The sequence below is a fragment of the Emericellopsis cladophorae genome, assembly GCF_022114955.1.
Source record: "Emericellopsis cladophorae strain MUM 19.33 chromosome Unknown NODE_30_length_267324_cov_122_989508, whole genome shotgun sequence".
NCBI lineage: Eukaryota > Fungi > Ascomycota > Sordariomycetes > Hypocreales > Bionectriaceae > Emericellopsis > Emericellopsis cladophorae.
Genome location: NW_026250955.1, coordinates 1 through 12,625, shown reverse-complemented (window position 1 = coordinate 12,625; position 12,625 = coordinate 1). Strand labels below are relative to the sequence as shown.

General features: G+C 51.5%; 3 protein-coding genes across 3 annotated transcripts; 2 read left to right on the top strand and 1 right to left on the bottom strand.

Annotated features, from left to right (window-relative positions):
• Positions 1-4,655: 4,655 nt before the first annotated feature.
• Positions 4,656-6,928, top strand: J7T54_008492 (Regulatory protein-like protein; the record flags this gene model as incomplete). Its single annotated transcript, XM_051507299.1, has 6 exons — positions 4,656-4,694; positions 4,753-4,782; positions 4,839-4,933; positions 5,020-5,336; positions 5,398-6,571; positions 6,619-6,928. 6 exons carry the CDS (start codon positions 4,656-4,658, stop codon positions 6,926-6,928), a joined length of 1,965 nt encoding a protein of 654 aa, XP_051361430.1.
• Positions 6,929-6,965: 37 nt separating this feature from the next.
• On the bottom strand, positions 6,966-7,795 carry J7T54_008491 (nicotinamide riboside kinase; the record flags this gene model as incomplete). The annotated part of the gene is made up of 3 exons (XM_051507297.1): positions 6,966-7,143; positions 7,192-7,508; positions 7,562-7,795. 3 exons carry the CDS (start codon positions 7,793-7,795, stop codon positions 6,966-6,968), a joined length of 729 nt encoding a protein of 242 aa, XP_051361429.1.
• A 633-nt stretch (positions 7,796-8,428) lies between these two features.
• J7T54_008490 (quinate permease-like protein) lies at positions 8,429-10,274 on the top strand (the record flags this gene model as incomplete). The annotated part of the gene is made up of 3 exons (XM_051507296.1): positions 8,429-8,536; positions 8,608-9,533; positions 9,584-10,274. The coding sequence occupies 3 exons, from the start codon at positions 8,429-8,431 to the stop codon at positions 10,272-10,274; spliced, it is 1,725 nt and encodes a 574-aa protein (XP_051361428.1).
• Between the last annotated feature and the right edge of the window lie 2,351 nt (positions 10,275-12,625).

The following is a 12,625-nucleotide window of genomic DNA, read 5'->3' as shown; positions in this document are numbered from 1 at the left end:
AACACCCCAAAGACACGTCACACAATCTTGTTATGAAGTGACTGGAAGCTGGAAGATTGGCATTCCGTTCGTTCGTGCTCTGTATCACAGACTCTATACGACAAACCCACTCTCTTTATCTATGACACAGAGGAAAGACGAAGACCATCTTCGCATGGCATGAGTATCAAGATACTACTACCCTCAACTGAACCTCACCTTTCTAGATCTCCAAACCTCAAAAACAGGGAAACGCAAACAACTACCGAGACACACGTACCTATGAACGACATGGCCGATCAGTTTCAACCATCAAGAGCCTATACCGCTTGCTCTGTTGATGCTGAAGCCCGCGATTGGAAAATACAGTATTCCTGCCACAGGCGTGGCAAATGATATATAACCATCAACAGCAAAAGAGAAGCGGCCCAGGCAAGGATAAACTCTCGAAGCTGGCCAAGGAGCTCTGTGAGCAGCGCAAAAGAGCACTCGAACACGTTGCCGAACCGAACGCATCCCTCACGGAGCTCACATCGCGACACCAGATCAAGGATTCGAGCTTGCCGTCTGAAACAGCAAGTCCTGTTAAGGAATTGAGCGAATTGAGCATGAAATATGAAAAGACTGCTGCCGATTTGAACAGTCCCGAACATTCTTCGAATACCATCAGCAAGGCGGCCACTACGTCATACTCGTATACAAGTTTGTCCAATTCGACGTCGAAATCCGATTCGCAACCCTGAGCTCCAGACCAGACCTTGAACTATCACTGGGGTAGCACGTTAATATTCTCGAGACATTTCAGATGTATGCGCAATATTTGTAGAACCCTTGTGGATGAAGGCATATAAGCTTTTGAGGGGCTTCGTCATGCGACGCTCAAGTTGGATGCTGTGCCACGTCGACATGTGGCATCCTACAAACAAACATTCACTCGAAGATTGTGCAACAACCTTCAATTTATTGACTGCAGTATAGTGCAAACGATTTCGCAAAGTGATAATGATTTGCTGGCTGGGGAGTGGCCCTTTTTCTTGGAGGCCCATCAACGCCTTTTGGATCCGACAGAGTCAAACCACCCACGAGATGGAACAGCATTAAAAATGGGATCAATGAACTGAATACGTGAATGGTGGTTCTCATATCTACAAAGTCGAGAGTTTCTTCATGTACTTAGCCAGGGGAGTGTTGATCTTCGGGTGCAGACTTCCCAAGTACACATCAATGCTGGTGACTAGCGTTGAAATGGACAATCATGACAGCTTTTTGGTCGAAAACAGGTCACAAATTTTTCATCCGCAACATTAGAACTTGTATATATGAGCTACATATAGCATCGGAATTGGATCCTAATGCAATTGCTGAGTGACAACCCGCCCAAAACAAGTTTCGCGATGTCCCGCGGTGGCGAGCGCGACTAGAGAAGACCGATTTAAAGACGAAAAAAAGGCAAGGGGTTCTAGAAGATTATGCGAACTTGACTGGCAGGCTGGAAATTCAGATTGATGCCCTTTGAGCGAAGACATGTTCTGGTAGATACATGGAACGTGAACAAGGCATCAGAACGGAGATTCCTATCTCCCAATTCGACCTAGCTTAGTTGTGTAAGAGGAGCGGTCTCAGTCACGCAATGTGAGTACCAGAGGAGTGTGTATATCTATCTATTGGTCTATTCTAGTCTAAACATATGTGACATCCTTGTCCTTTTACCAGCTCCGACGACCAAAACCGCCAAACATTCCCAGAGATCTGAATGAAAAGACAAAATGCATGAAAGCCTAATAAACGTGAATGCACCACTTCCCGCTACGATTTAAACGAGTGACTTGGAAAGAAAGTGGATGACGGCCAGAGAGCTGAGTCTCACGAGAGTTGTTGCTACATAATCAGTGATGTCGTCAAACTTCGCTCGAATGATCTGCTTACATGTGGACAGTTGTACTGCCCAATGTCAAATGCGTCGATGACTCCACGCAACTATGTTCGCAAAGTGTTCGCATGCAGAATTGTGTCCCAATTCCGAAAATGACATGGAAGCTCAACTCTTGTAAACTTTGCACTTAACGCAGCGGGGATGCTCGCATGCAACGCAGACAGGCGTGGTCTGTGTGAAGAGCCCGTCGAAGCCACAGTAGTGGCAGGCCCAGAGGAGAACAGAACCCATGATGAAGTGTGGTGAAGAGTTGCTCCACACGTCAAAGAATGTGATCTTGAATTTGCCGAAACGGGTTTCTTCTTGAATTTGAAGATATTGGAACAGAGTATTGATGTGTTAATCGGTGCTGGCATCAAATCGTTTCTGATCGCTGAGAGGTTATCATTCTTATACCTCAAGCAACATCAAGGCCTCTAGATGCATCACTCTTTCTCGCCCTTTGCCCGTGTGTTACACAATACCGAGCTGCCTAAAATCAGAATTCCATTTCGTGTGTCGCCTGAATCGCTGCGCCGACGCCCTGATCACCGAGAGCGCTGAAGCCGAAGTTGGCCTTGACGTTGTGACATGGTGTAGCAAAAGCTCCATACCATTTCTATTGGACGTAAAATATGTCACACAACATATCCGTGACGTGTAGTGCTAATTTCTGGGAGGTCTTTACCGACAACAGGCTCCAGTTCGTTGTTTGGCGCCGATGTTAGTAGAGGCGGTGACAGTAAACTTCATCGCCTTGTTACTACCGAGCCTCAAAAGGTGCACTGACCGTGTTAACTTTGTCTCTAGGATCTTCTGGGAGACTTTTTAAAGACTAGCACCTCAAAATTAGGATGTTGCCGTGCCCCTGAATGAGTTAACACTTGATAGATTGGCCAATATCCCACGCGCGCAGCAATAGTACAGCGTCTGAAGAAAAGCTCGCCGTCCTCATGTTCTCCTTTACTTATGGGCACATTGACATGAGTAAAATTTATGGCGGTGTAAAGTGCATCACCTTGAATCCGATGTCGACTCGTCGGCTAAGCAAGGGGTAGGCGCCCCTGACGCCCCTGGGCTTGGGCACGAGGCGTGATGAACTCTATACGTGTAACCATTGATCAATCCGAACTAGCTGTGGCTGAGCTCGATACATTAATCCCATGATGGGAGAAACCGTCGACGACGGGGCGCCTACTGCGTCACGGAAGCAAAGTGTGCATCTCAAAATGCATTCGCCAAGAACCTAAAGCGACGATTGCTGCAGTTCAATTGCACAGCTGCGAGGCATTGTTGGCGTCGCTGACATGGCTTCTCCTAATGATCTGCCAGGCAGACACATTTGAGTTTCAATCGGTAACCAACACCAACCGGCAGTATTAGATGCCCACGACGCCTCATCTGAGGCAGACGGTCAGGCGGATGGATATCCACCAGGAGTGAAGGCATCGGCCACAGACGTTTAGCCCGCGAGGAGAATCATTTGAGTCTGTTTTCCCGCTGCGCCGGATTTGGCCCTCCATGAGAACCTCAATATCGAGTCTTCCTGGTCTAAGCACCATAAGAGGCGCTATAAGTACATGTAGTCAAGGTTAGTAAGACCGAAAATGATCTGCACGGGCTTTTGATTGAATTTTCATAGATTTCTCCCAGGATTCCGACACATGTGAAGTTCTCGTTGGTTATAAAAATTCAAACACAAAGGTGCACAGACCCGTATTAGCTTCAGCGCATTTAGCTTTCTAGACCAAACTTGAAGAGTCTACGGTACTAAGCGACTGCAATTCAGGTTATTCAGAAGAGCTATGCAGTCTCGTGCTATCTCAGGACTTATCCAAGTAGGTGAATTACCAGATGTCTCGTGATTCTAAGCCGCATCTGTTGTTCCACAAGATCTGATTCGCTCAGGTCAGAGAGTCGATGCTGCGGAGACCTTGGGGCTCGATCGTGCACCTCATATGCAGTCAAGCATCGACTAATCGGAAGTGACAGACATGAAGAGCAGAAGCAGGGAGAACTCTGCAGTAAGTTGTGATATAGATGCCCACGTGAAGTCGTGCACTTGGATTGCAAACATGACCCAAAGACCATGGTGCTGTCTGTCCACTGGTGGCATCGGCTAAACATCAAGGTGATTTGTCGATCCACACTAGAAGATCCTTCTTCGATAAGTAATTAGTCGAGAAATGCCCATTCGTTCATTTTCGATAGATTTATACCATGCCAACTTAGTGTAATCCTGATCCAAGGATCGGCCTGTGTCACGTTTGGCCTTTTCCAAAATAGCTTTTTTTCGCACCCTCTAACTTCCACATATAGGCACGGGTTGAACCAGTCTCGACGAAATTCGTCCATTGCAAGAGGTGGTTTGAATCAAGGCACATGCAGCAGACTTTGGAACAATGCATCTAAGCTGAGCGCACAAAACCAGATGCAGCATGTAACCCAAGCAGTTAACCATTGCTAGAGTCTTCTCGAGATGCTGGATCTCATCAGTGACACTTGTTTCACTATTCTTCTAGATCATTTTACTGCTAATAGGTTTTAGCAGTTTCCAAGCCGCAATTCGATGCTATTCCTACTTGGTGCAGGGTAAGCGACAGGGCCATACCGTGCAGTCAGTGCTACTTAATACTGTCCACATCGTGTCTCTGCTTTCCCGTCGTTCCATCTCGTTTGGTCGCAGACTCGCCACTCTCCACGTCTCGATCCAGGCAGAAGCCTCAACTTTCGACAACGGATTGGCTGCGACTCGAACTTCTCCATGGCGGGAACGCCGAATAGTATTGATACCACACTCGCTGTGAGTCCAATGCACATGTAAAATTCAACTGTTCATAGGACTGACGTGAGCGATACAGTGCGACTCGTGCCGCATCAAGAAACTCAAAGTGAGTGTGTGCAGCCAACAAGAGATTCGGGCAGGGAACTGATATGACACTGGTAGTGTTCCAAGCAGAGGCCCGTGTGTAGCGCTTGCTGTCATCATGGACGTGTATGCAACTATAGCGGCAAGATCGCACGTTCGCCTCTCACCAGAGCGTACGTGAACCAGCTTCTACGTCCCAGTGCGGGAATGACCCCGGTCTGCGTACAAGAGCAAGAAAAATCTGACAATGCGCTTATAGCTATCTCACGAGCGTGGAGCAAAGGCTACGGCAGGTAGAAGACCTTTTTGCAGAGTTACTGCCTGAAGTCGATCTCGAAGAAGCACTGGCGTCACAGGGTACCGGTGGGCTCGAGGCGCTGAAGGTGAAAAGAGCATCTGCAACGCCCGTTGCGACTCATGCGCTAGAAACATCCGCGAGCGACGTTCTCTTGGAAGAATCAATCTCCGAAGCAGTGCCAGCCGAAGCGGACGGGTTCGATTGGCAGGAAGATGTTAACGAGCTGGCAGATGGCATGGCTGCTCTTTCCGTCGAACCTAAAGGTACCGGCTACTTGGGTGAGTTAATACTTCAAATGGCTTAATGTGAACAGACTGACGTGGCTCGTAGGCTCTACAGCCGGCGTGTTCTTCCTTAGATCATTGCTCTTTTGGCTTGGGTACCCTGGGCTTGGCCCGGGTCCCCAGGGCCGACTCGGAGACTCGCCAGAGAACTATGATCGCGTCGCTGCATCAAGCCGCCTTGCTAAATCTATCGGATCGAGGCAAGTGGTTGAACATCTCATGGACAGCTATTTCTTGATCTACCATCGCACGTATCCGTTCATTCACGAGGCCAGCTTCCGTGCACAGTACCACGAGGTGATACCCCGTCCCAGGTACCGCTCCTGGCAGATGCTCCTGCATACGGTGCTGGCTCTTGGTGCGTGGTGCATTGACGAATCTCAAGAAGGCGTCGACGATGATTTGTACCACAAAGCGCTCCAGTTTGGAGAAGACGAATCGCTCTTTGAAAGCGCTAACTTGACCTTGATTCAAGCTCTCGTTCTGCTGAGCAATCTCAGCCAGAAGAGGAACAAGCCCAACACTGGATCCAATTTTCTTGGACTTGCGTCAAGAATGGCGCTCAGCCTCGGTCTCCATCGGGAGCTCCCAGACTGGGACATCAACCTCCTCCAGCGTGAGATGCGACGCAGAGTGTGGTGGGGTCTGTACATCTTCGACAGCGGCGCGTCTACGACATTCGGGAGACCGATCATTCTACCCAGCAAAGTGGCCATGGACGTTCACCCTGTGCTGAATATCCCGGACGAATGTCTTACAGCCCGGACGACCAGCTTGCCAACGGAATCAGTGGAGCCAACTCTGTACGCAGGGTTGAAATGGCAAAGCGATCTTCATGTCCACTCCAATCACATATCAAATCTGCTTCTATCATCCATAGGTCTACCGCCAGAGGATGTTTGGTCGCTCAACAAGGAGCTTGATGATTGGGTCACTAGACTACCCTCCTATTTCCAAATCGACAGTGAAATCCCAGCCGCCGAGCCGGCGGTCTCATTTGCTCGTTGTCGTCTCTGGTGGCGGTTCTGGAATTTGAAAATCATCCTATTTCGGCAGATCCTGATGAAGAGAGCCGTGGAGAGAGCCAAGCAAGGACCATTCCCTCTCTCCACTGACATTGAGAATATGAGCCGGGACGCGGCGGTGGCAGCAGCAAGGGCCACGATCGCTTCCATCTCCAGTTTCACAGAGAGCAGGATACCAACTCGCTTGGTGGCATGGTATTCCATGTAAGCCTGCTGCCGGCACGTGATGAGGCGTCGCTGACAGGATACAGATACTTCTTGTTTCATGCATCGTTGGTGGTAGCATTGGCGGTGCTAGGCGACACGGACTCGCCTGAGCTGGCTACCTGGCAAGCAGACATTGACAAAGTCACAAACGTATTCCGCAACGCATATGCGGGGAACCCCCTCGCCCAGAGATGTGCAGATATACTTGGCGCCATTGTGCCAGCTCAGCCAGCCGCATCAGATCCGTGGAACCTGCCGTTCGATGACAGTCTGATTGACTTTGCGACCTGGCCAAACGACGCGCCGGAATTCTTCGGGCCGCTTGGATGGCCCGGAGCAGGTCCAGGTATCTGAACAGCGAGAAGCCTGCAGGTAACGAGAAAAACGTCTTTCAATTCAATATCCTGACATCAGGCCTTATCAGCTTTGATCGAATCAGGGCACCGTTGGGAAGATCATTGTCTTCTGCTCGTGCTACGGCCGCTTCGTAAGTCTTCTCAATACCCGCCTGCATGTGCCTCTTCGCTAGGCGCTCGCGAGCCACGTCGGGAGTAACATCGACGAACCATCTGGAGCCATGTCAGCAATATGCCCGCAATGAGAATGACTAAACCGACCTGTCATCAACCAGCGCTGCGATCTTGTTCCAAGGTTCTTCGTCCAACAGGGTATAGTTGCCTTCAACGATGACTATGCGGGCCGCTGATGAGATTTGAATTGCGTCTGGCACAGGGTCGCCCACGGCATGGTCGAAGTCTGGCGCCAAGAATGTCACGGCCTTTTCGTCGGGTCGTGTGACTGGCGTCTCTTTAATGCACTGGACGAGCTTGAAGAAAGCCTCGGCATCAAAAGTGAAAGGGGCACCTCGCTTTTGGAACGCCAGAGCCGGATCGTCAAATGCCATCAAAGCCTCTTTTGTGTGGTGGAAACCATCCTGAGAATTGGTCAATGTTTGAGAGCTAGTGTTCTGGCCTATGCATGACCAACCATCGGGAGTACACAGACTTCCTTGACGTTATAAAGGGGAAGCACTCGCAGCAAGGCATTCCCAACGGTCGACTTGCCAGAGCCGGGGACACCAGCAAGCGCGACCAAGACGCGATTGTTTTGCTGGCACGCCTGCTCCTGCTGGCGTTCAAGAAGCATCAAGATACGATCTCGCAACATTTGCGTTGTCTTGTCCAAGGCATTGAGGCCCTGGATCACAGGTTCGACGGCCATCTTGATCGTACACTACCGCCCGATAGCAAGTGCCTGGTTGTTTGTGTTGCCAGCGAATCCGATGCTCCAGGTCGAGCCGATATCCTCTCACACAACAGATGTCGGAAGTCAGGAAATAGAATGAGAGCCAGGATTGTTTCCGGCCGTGATTCGGCCGTTCGCCATGCTTCCTTCGGAGGACTTCCGTCGTTTCTCACCACTTCGGAGCACACGCGTCCGGGCGTTCAGACGTTCGTCGCAGTGGAGCAGTTGGAGAGACCACACGCTCTTGCGGAGACGGGACCAATGATACTCAGTGAACTGGTGGAGCACCATTAGGCGGAAAGCTCACTAGGAACGAGATGCCGAGTAGGCACATGGCTGTCGCCTGTGTGAGATGATCACGAACTCACGATTGGCTCGGGCGACTGTTCTCCGACACCAGACTACACGCAGGTGACTCCGACTCCGCTCCCCACGGGGCCCAACACGATCTGAAGGATCATACAGAAATTTGGGCAACATGGCGTCGATGACATTGGCGGGGGGAAAATTTAAAAAGGCAACGACACCCAGGCTTTGGAAGACTGTTGAAGATCTTGCCACACTCTACATCACTTCCTTTCTTTCCTGAGTTCCCAAGGAACTATCAACATGGCCGAGATACTGACCAACACGACACCTGCTGATGGCGATGCTGCCTCCAAGAAGGGTGTCTGGGGTCTATTGAAGGAGAACCCGTATCTTCTTGGACTCTCTGCGGTAAGTCGCGTGGAGTCGCAACTCTGGACCGAGTCGACGCATCTTCAGTCCCAAGACTAACCAGGATGCAGTTCGCGTCACTGGGTGGCTTCCTCTTTGGCTATGACCAAGGCGTCGTCTCGGGAGTCCTGACCATGGAGTCCTTCGCGGCTGCATTCCCACGTATTGCTACAGACAGCGGCTTCAAGGGCTGGTTCGTCGCCGCCCTGCTCTTGTTTGCTTGGGCTGGTTCACTGGTCAACGGCCCTGTTGCGGACCGATTCGGCCGCAAGGGCGACATGCTTATCGCCGTGGTTATCTTTGTCATTGGGTCCGCTCTCCAGACCGGTGCCGTCTCAGTCGCGATGCTCTTTGTCGGGCGGGCCATCGCTGGGTTCGCTGTTGGCATGCTTACCATGGTTGTGCCCATGTACATGTCAGAGGTCTCTATGCCTGGCATCCGTGGTACCCTGGTTGTGCTGCAGCAGCTCAGCATCACCCTTGGCATTCTCATCAGCTACTGGCTCGAGTATGGCACCCAGTACATTGGTGGCTATCGCTGCGCGCCCGACATCCCTTACACCGGAGGCACTGAGGGTGCCCGCACTTTCGATCCGCGCAACGATGTTGGGCCCAATGGCTGCACCGGTCAGTCTGACGCTTCCTGGCGCGTCCCTTTTGCGGTGCAGATCATCCCTGCGTTGATCCTGGGAATCGGCATGCTCTGGTTCCCCGAGTCACCTCGTTACTTCCTCATGCGCCAACAAGAGGACAAGGCGCTCAAGGCCCTCGCTCAGCTGCGTCGCGTCCATCCCGACACTGACTCTCTTCGCTTTGAGTACCTTGCGATCAAGGCCGAAGTCATCTTCGACGAGTCGCTGACCCGTGACAACTTCCCTGGCCAGTCGGGTGTCAAGCTCTTCTTCTCGCAGTACTATGCTCTGTTCACCAACAAGCCAACGTTCTTCCGTCTTTTGATTGGATCTGGAACCATGTTCCTCCAACAATTCATGGGATGGTATGCGCAGCTTTCCCCGGGCGGCAGTGCTCTGACTGACAATTCTCTAGCAATGCCATCATCTACTACGCACCTACCATGTTCCGCCAGCTTGGTCTCTCCGGCAAGACGTCAGGTCTGTTGGCGACCGGTGTCTATGGCATCATCAACACTCTGTCGACCCTCCCGGCCGTGTTTTTTATCGACCGGGTCGGCAGAAAGCCCCTCATGATGTGTGGTGCCGCCGGTACCTTCATCTCCCTCGTCATTGTCGGTGGAATCATCGGCGGCTACGGCGACTCGCTGGTTAACAACAAGGCTGCTGGGTGGGTCGGCATTGTCTTCATCTACATCTACGACGTCAACTTCTCCTACTCGTTCGCGCCCATTGGCTGGGTCCTGCCCTCTGAGATCTTCAACTTGGGCAGCCGATCCAAGGCCATGGCCATCACGACCTCTGCTACGTGGATGTGCAACTTCATCATCGGCCTTGTCACCCCGGATATGCTCGAGACACTTGGTTGGGGTACATACATTTTCTTCGCCGCCTTCTGTCTGATTGCCTTCTTCTTCACCTACTTCTTTGTCCCAGAGACCAAGGGGAAGAGCCTTGAGGAGATGGACGCCGTCTTTGGAGACACGGCTGCGCACGAGGAGAAGGCTAGGCTGGCGGAAATTGCGGCCAGCATGGGTTTGACGGATTCTCTGCCTGCGGAAAAGATTGACAAGGCAAGGGGGGAAGCCGACCACGCCGAGGTTTAGGGTCAGGGCGGTGGAGTTATTCGGCGGGATGTGTGCGGCGATTCACTACCATGGCTAGCTTGGTCCTGTCGTGGCCGCTCATGTACTCATCAACTAGATCTTGTACCTCTAGACAGACCAAATGATTGTCTAACGAGGTGTACATCATATTCCCGGGCTTCTTGTTCTCTTCCGGCTGCTTGGAAGTTGAGTTGAGGGGATGAATGATAGGTCGTTGGTGGCAAAACAATGCCGAAGCGCGTACCGTCCGAGTTCCGACGTTTCGTGTCCGAAGTGTCAGGCAAATATCTGCTCATGTAAACTGCGAAGAATTCCATGTGCTCCTGGGTATTTGGTATGTAAGCGGATCTGAAGCTTCGTCTTTTCGCGCTCCGAATGGCTCCGGCAAGCTTTCGAGCAGAGGTCGGGTTCTTTGGCGAGCGCACAGCCTGCAACGTGAACAATGTAGCTTAGTTTTTCAATCAGGAAATGACTCCTTCTTCCGCTAGAGTCTGACTATCCCGCTGCTGTGATCACCAGTACTCGTCCGTCGTACTGTTCTGTCGACGCCATGGACAATCACGAATCGGATCGTGTCGGCAGCGTACAATCCAGAGCGAATGTCAGAAAATAAATCAAGAAGATGTACATAAGCAAAAGACGGATTGCCTATAGTGTTCCAACGACTCCGGGCAAAAGGGACAGCGCTATCCGCGAGCCTAACTTGACTCAAGGGTTCACACCGTCACCCCCCTTTTCAACCGCCACCATTGATCACGAACCACACCACGCCAACTATCATTAGCTCACAGAAAAGAGTGCACAGAACTACTCAATATGCCAAGTAAACAACTATTAGATTGACCAGCCCCTGCTGCATTCATTGATCATATGTCTTCCAAGGCAGATTCACTCTTGGCTGCAAAGCACAAAAAGGGGAGACGAGAGGGCCAATACTTCAACGCTACCAGTCAGCGTACAAGCAAATAAAGGGTACAAATGGAGTGGCTTGCATTCTTTTGGCGCTTCAGCCGCGGAGCGCAACGGACGTTCCGGGCCTCCGCTGACTGGCGCTCATCGGCACGCTCCCTTCCTCCTCCTAGTCCCTCTGGAGGGCCGCAAAGGGTACCTTTGGCATCACCATCCTTCATCAAGCTTTTCAGCCGAGTGGAAACAGCAGAAAGTCTACATGCACTCCCCGTGGCGTGAGGAACAACAAGTCCACTAGTCATCACAGTGGACCCAGGACCGCCAGATCTATTTCCTTTACATTCCAGTCACAGACGCTGATGATGCCCACACCCTCCTTTTTTCACTCACAGCTATTAGCTGCGCCGGAACGGGAACAGTGGGAGGGACGGTCAGGGGACACGGTGTCCGGCGGGCCATGATTCAAGACGGATCGGTCCTCTGTGCCTTTGCGGCAGCCCGCTGCTTCAGCTGCCTCTAGGACCAAAGTCTAATGCCACGGTTCGCTGAGGGCGGCGATAGACTTTTTGATAGCGTTCCCACCCTTTCCAAAGGGCTGACGCGTGGCAGCGGACATGGGCGACGTCCTCTGGACCTGTGGGTTCTTTCAGGTGAAGCCTCCCCCCCCCCCCCCGATTCCTGTGATGTTCTTGCGTAGGATGAGCATCAAAGCGCTCAACCATCCCAGGGGGTTACGTAGGAGCTCAAAGACTTATAAGCCCCGGAGGATCTCGGAAACGCCTGGGGCCTGGGTCTTGATGCGACACTCTTTCTCAGTAGGTCTTGTTACATGTATGTTATTTGGAATTGCCAGTAGTGAAAAAGACAAGACGTTGTGTTGCGTTGACGCCCTACCGGGGGGGGGGGGGGGGGGGTCGGGCTTCCAAAGTAAAACTCCAAGTCCCCGGTCTCCCACGTTCCAGCGACCTTCTGGGTTTGCTTCTGCTTCACCCCGGATTCCAATGTCTGCCAGCGACATTATCCTCAGACCCGAGTAGTCCGGGGTCCAATATGGCGGAATGTCTGAGACTCTGAACATGCCAGCCCACTGTCTCAGATAAGGCCCAGACGAAAGCGCAAGGCCACGGCAAAATAGAATTGCAGAACATTTTCGAGAAGCCAGCGACATCATGGGTGAGGATGTCAATATTGAGACATTGCGTTCTTGGTGGACTGGTACGTAGTCTGCTTTCTCAGGGGCTCACCCCCTCGCAAGGCAACACTCTCGGGAGAGCCTCAAACGCGGGCACGCGACTCATACTACTTCAATAGAACTCTACCAATTCCTTGGACACCCCTATGATCACCATAATCATCATCATCATTATCATCATCATTATCATCATCATTATCATCATCATTATCATCATCATTATCATCATCATTATCATCATCATTATCAT